Raw genomic sequence first — 4,941 nt, 5'->3', positions numbered from 1 at the left:
ATTAAAGAAACATCTGACGGCCATAAAGGCAATGGATGCGCGCAGAAAGATCGGTGAGGTGAATAGAAGCGTATCAATTAACGTTATTCAAACACTTGTTCAATATTTTTTTTCAAATGCTTGATTAACATTTTTATATATATGATCAAAAAAATCATCATTTTTAAATACATGGTCAAATTTTTAATACACATTTAACATTTTCCAAATCCTTAATTAACTTTTTCAAATACTATTCAATTTTTTTTAAAATGCTTGATTAACATGTTTACATACATGACAAAAAAATTCATAATTCTTGGAATACATGTTCAAAAAAATTCCTTTACATGTTCAACATTTTGCGAATGCTTAATTAACATTTTTCAAATAGTTGTTCAACATTTTTTTAATACATGATCAACAATTTTTCTATACACGTTCTACATTTTCTGAATGCTTGATTAGCATTTTTTCAAACATTTGCTCAATATTTTTCTAATGTGTTTTGTAGAGTATTTTTGTAATATATGTATTTAGGATATTTTAAAGTATAAAAGAAAGTACAAAAACAAAACAAAAAAAGAGGTTCTGGTCTCCCGTGTGCATGGGCTGGCCCATCTCGCCCTCCCCGCACACAAAAGGGGCCCAGATTCCACATACAAAATCATCCCGCTCGGCGCTCCCCCTCTTCATAAAAGGGGCGTCGTCTTCTTCATCGGCGGGACCTCGCCGGCAGCCGCATTTCCACCCGAATTAAATTTCCTCCCGTCCCGTCCCGTCGAAATTTACCCAGAATCTTTTGGCGTGAGTTCGGGAACTGTGACCGGAGCGCCCCCCGCGGGTCTCCTCAAGATGTGCGAGGAGGAGACGACCTCCGAGCCGTCGTCCCCGCCGATGGAGAGCACGGCCAAGGAGCACGACGCGGGCGGCGCTACGACCGTGATCTCCGACTCCGAATCTCCTCTAATTCAACGTGAGTTTCCGATTGCTTTGACATCTGCTTCCTCTCAATCTCTTGGGCCTTTCTTGCTTTCTTGGGGTCTTTCTTGCTTTCTTGGGAGCTCTGGTTTCTTGGGAGCTGTGATCGGCTGCGTCGTGGAACGCGTAGGCTAAGCTGATGCTCGCCGTCTCGGGGCTCTCCGCCGCATACCCGTGTGGGAGTTTCCGGCGATCCTTGCCGAATTAGCGTTTCTTCACAACTCTGTTTCCAGAACAAAACATGCCCGCCCGCGCTGAGATCGGCGTTGCGGAACCTGCTTCTGCTCGCGTTCGCAGTGCGCTCGGCTGCCTCCCCGTCCGGGAGCTGCCAGGGTTCGTGGTGGAAGGCGACGCGTCCGCTTTATCGAAGGCGTAGTGTTATGGAGCGTACCCCGTAGGTCGAGGGAGCGGCCGGAGCCGGCGGCACGGCGGCCAGAGCCGTGGAGCTCTCCGTGCACGCATGGGGCCGCGGAGAGGCGTAGCTCGCGTCGCGTGTGTGGAATTCGTACTGGTTGAGCGGTTTTCCTTTCTGAATTTCTGTTTGTTCTTCTTCCCTGCTGTTCAGTTTTGCAGTTAGAAGATGAACTAGTGTTACAGCGTGCCACGTAAGTCGAGGGAGCAGCCGGAGCTCGTGTAGCTCGCATCGCGTGTGTTGGATTCGTAGATGGCTGCGCAGTTTTAGTTTCTGAATTCTGAATTCTGAATTTGTGAATGTTCTTCTTCCCTGCTGTTCAGGTTGTAATTAGAAGATGAGCTTGTTAGAGATTCCCCCTCATTTTAATCCGTTTATTATGTGCCGAGTTTCTCCCCGTCCGGGAGCTGCCGGGGCTCGTGGTGAAAGGCGACGCGGCAGCTTCATCGATGGCGCAGTGTTAGAGCGTGTTACGTAGGTCAAGGGAGCGACCGGAGCCGTGGAGCTCGCCGTGCACGCTTGGGGCCACAATGAGGCGTAGCTCGCGTCGCGTGCGTTGAGTTCGTAGCTGGCTGCGCAGTTTTAGTTTCTGAATTCTGAATTTGTGATCGTTCTTCTTCCCTGCTGTTCAGTTTGTAATTAGAAGATGAGCTTGTTCGTGATTTCCCTCCTCTTGATAACTGAATTAACCTGCTTGATGACTGAAATAAGACTCTTCTTGTTTCGTGTTTGATCTGACAATTACTTGCTTTAAGTTTCTGCATTTCTGATTCTTCTTTCTTCTTCCCTACTGTTCAGTTTGTAGATAGAAGATGAGCTGAATTTCTGATTTCCCTCTTCCTTCCTGGTTTCATTCGGTTTCGTCTTGCAGGCAGTGGAAGGCAGGAAGCGATCAGCCTGCAGAAAGTGCCGCTGCAGGAAGAGAAAGATTGTCAATTGCAAGTCCAAGGTATGCTGGTCGATCCTGGCCGAAACTGAATTACACTGCTTGCTGACTGAAATAAGCTCGGCTCTTGCTTGGTGTTTGATCTCATCTGAATTTTGTTTGGTTTTAGTTTCTGAATACTGAATTTCTGATTAGTCTTCTTCCCTGATGTTCAGTTTGTAGTTACAAGATGAGATTGATTATTCGTGATTTCCCCCCCTTTAATTCGTTCATTATGCGTCGAGTTTCACTCTTCCTTCCTGGTGTGATTTGGATTCGTCTTGCAGGCGATGGGAGTCAGGGAACGATCAGCGCCACGGCACCGAGCCTACTGAAAGTCGCTGGCTACGTGCCGCTGGAGGGAGAGAAAGATTGTCAAGTGCAAGGCCAAGGTATGCTGGTCAATCATGGCCGAAACTGAATTAGACTGCTTGCTGACTGAAATAAGCTAGGCTCTTGCTTGGTTTTTGATCTGACATTGCTTGGTTTTTGTTGGACGCAGAGAGCCATACAGATACAGAGTCCGCACCTCCTCCAGCTCCACAAGTGCAGCACCTGCTCCCAGCTCCAGCTCCGCAAGTGCAGCAGCAGCAGCAGCAGCAGCCGGAACGTTTCATGGATATTTGGGCAGACACCGAAGCTATAGGGTATCAACGGATGAAGCAATTGCTGAGAGACGAAAAGTGCAAATGGTACATCGCGGTCGATACAGAATTTTGCATGAAAGACGATGTAGTCGATCCTCGGGGAGCGCCCCAGTCTCCCGACGGTCACTATGAGCAGACCCGAAGAATCGTCGACGAAGGCGATCTGGTTCAAGTGGGGTTTGCGCTCGCCAACTCCGAGTCCGGGCTCGATCCAGACTCGTTCTCGGTGTTTCAGTTCAACATGCTCTTTCAGTACACGGCAAGGAGCTCTACCAGCAACAACATAAGATTTCTAAGAGATACGGCGAAGGTAAACCTTGACGATCATGCGAGGAGGGGTATCAACATCAGCAATTTCATCAACGGCATCAGAAACCTGGGCGTATTGGAAAACAGGAACATCACATGGATAACTTTCCAAGGATATTCAGATTTTGGGTACCTAATCAGGGGACTCCAAGATAGCTCCGTTCTGACACAATCCCGAGCAGAGTTCATCCGATTGGCTAAGAGGTATTTCCGAAGCAGCTACGATCTAAAACTTCTTCTCAGTCTTGGAGTTCGCTGTGAGAAGCCCAGCCGAAGCGTGCCTGGGAGTGGCAGTCTGAAGGGTCTCGCTGCGAGTTTGGGGGTGAAGAGAAGCGGTCAGGAGCACGGTTCAGGATCGGACGCCCACCTCACTCTTGGGTGTTTCCGTAACTTGATGCTGAGCGATCGAGCAGCTGCATCCGAGCTACGATGTTACAAAAACACCATCTACGGGGTGGAAAATCCCTTGCCTGGTACAAGTGGTGCCAATGCAGATGCAGACCAGGTACACCTTTGGGCGTCCAATTTCGACAGGGAGATTAGGATCATCACCGGCTCCCTAGACGTGCAGGGCATGTTGACCGTTGAGGTTCAGTTCATTAATTCAACCGGCAATCAGGTCATCTCATATGCCCAAGCTCGCACGGAGGCATCCCGGTGCAAGGCAGACCTAGCAATTGGTTTCTCTGACAACTACGGTCGCTTGGCCTATGGACGAATTTGGACCTTCCATCTGGAAGCACAGCAAGGTGCACAAGATGAGGAAGGGAGACGTGGAGTTACAGCGACAATGCTAGCAGGGCTGCTTACCAACATGAGATCTCTCCAGAATCCCAACGTGATTTGGTTGTCGTCGAGCAGAATGTGCTTTCTATACTTGATTAGTCTTGTGACGAGGTGCCTTCCCCTGGAGGAGCATAGCTTCTTGGCACTTTGGTGGTGCTTCTTCCCCAACCACCGCCTGATCGAGCACGGGTCCCCGGAGCAAGACCCAGGGCGGAGGGCCATCATCACCCTGCGGCAGATGCCTGCAACCTTACAGTTCACATGAGTTTCGGTTCTCTTAGAATGGGCACTCGCACATGAAGAATTATGTGCCCTCCCCTGAGACTGAGGGTCAAGCTGTAAACTCTATTGTAAAATATTACTCTAGTTACAATGCATACACACATGAACAATTATGTGCCCTCCTGCCCTTATTGTTGTTTGTGAATTGTTAGTTACAAGCTCCAGCTTACTATCGCTTCGCTGCCTATGTTCGTGATCAAGACGATATACTGACCCCTTTGTCGTCAATTGCATCCCTGCTGATCCCTGTGTCCTTCTTTGATCCTCTGCTGGTCCTCTCTTCTCCTCTGCTCGGATTGAAGTCGAATTGGACAAACTGCTCCTCTGCTCTGTCAAAGACAGTGACAGAGAACCTACTGTCATTGTGAACAACCAAACAAGAATGTAATCAAGCAAATTCATTCACAATGACAGAAAAAAGTAGTCATCTTGCTGAACTTCACAGTGCATACTTAGAAGTTCAGCTAGTTTTCAGTTAACCACTAGTGCAGTAGGACTATTCAGTCCAGTTTCAAACCTGGTTAATGCTGGAGTAGCCAGAAAAGCATCCATGATCCAATAATCTTCCATTTGCCATCTGCCATGGCCCATGTAAAATAGGAACAATTAGGTTAGTGAAG

The 4,941-nt window shown here is 48.1% G+C and overlaps 1 protein-coding gene across 1 annotated transcript; it reads left to right on the top strand.

Moving 5' to 3' along the window:
* The first annotated feature begins 834 nt into the window (after positions 1–834).
* On the top strand, positions 835–4,304 carry LOC119360500. The gene is made up of 2 exons (XM_037626114.1): positions 835–955; positions 2,800–4,304. The coding sequence occupies exons 1-2, from the start codon at positions 835–837 to the stop codon at positions 4,302–4,304; spliced, it is 1,626 nt and encodes a 541-aa protein (XP_037482011.1).
* The last annotated feature ends 637 nt before the right edge of the window (positions 4,305–4,941 follow it).

The sequence above is a fragment of the Triticum dicoccoides genome, chromosome 2B (genome assembly GCF_002162155.2).
Source record: "Triticum dicoccoides isolate Atlit2015 ecotype Zavitan chromosome 2B, WEW_v2.0, whole genome shotgun sequence".
Lineage (NCBI taxonomy): Eukaryota > Viridiplantae > Streptophyta > Magnoliopsida > Poales > Poaceae > Triticum > Triticum dicoccoides.
The sequence above is the reverse complement of the archived record's forward strand: the minus strand, read 5'-3'. Positions and strand labels throughout refer to the sequence as shown.

Coding starts and splice junctions, on each gene's coding strand:
- LOC119360500 (XM_037626114.1), top strand. CDS start 835: ATGTGCGAGGAGGAGACGACCTCCGAGCCGTCGTCCCCGCCGATGGAG. Junction 956..2,799: donor CGAATCTCCTCTAATTCAAC/GTGAGTTTCCGA, acceptor TGTTGGACGCAG/AGAGCCATACAGATACAGAG.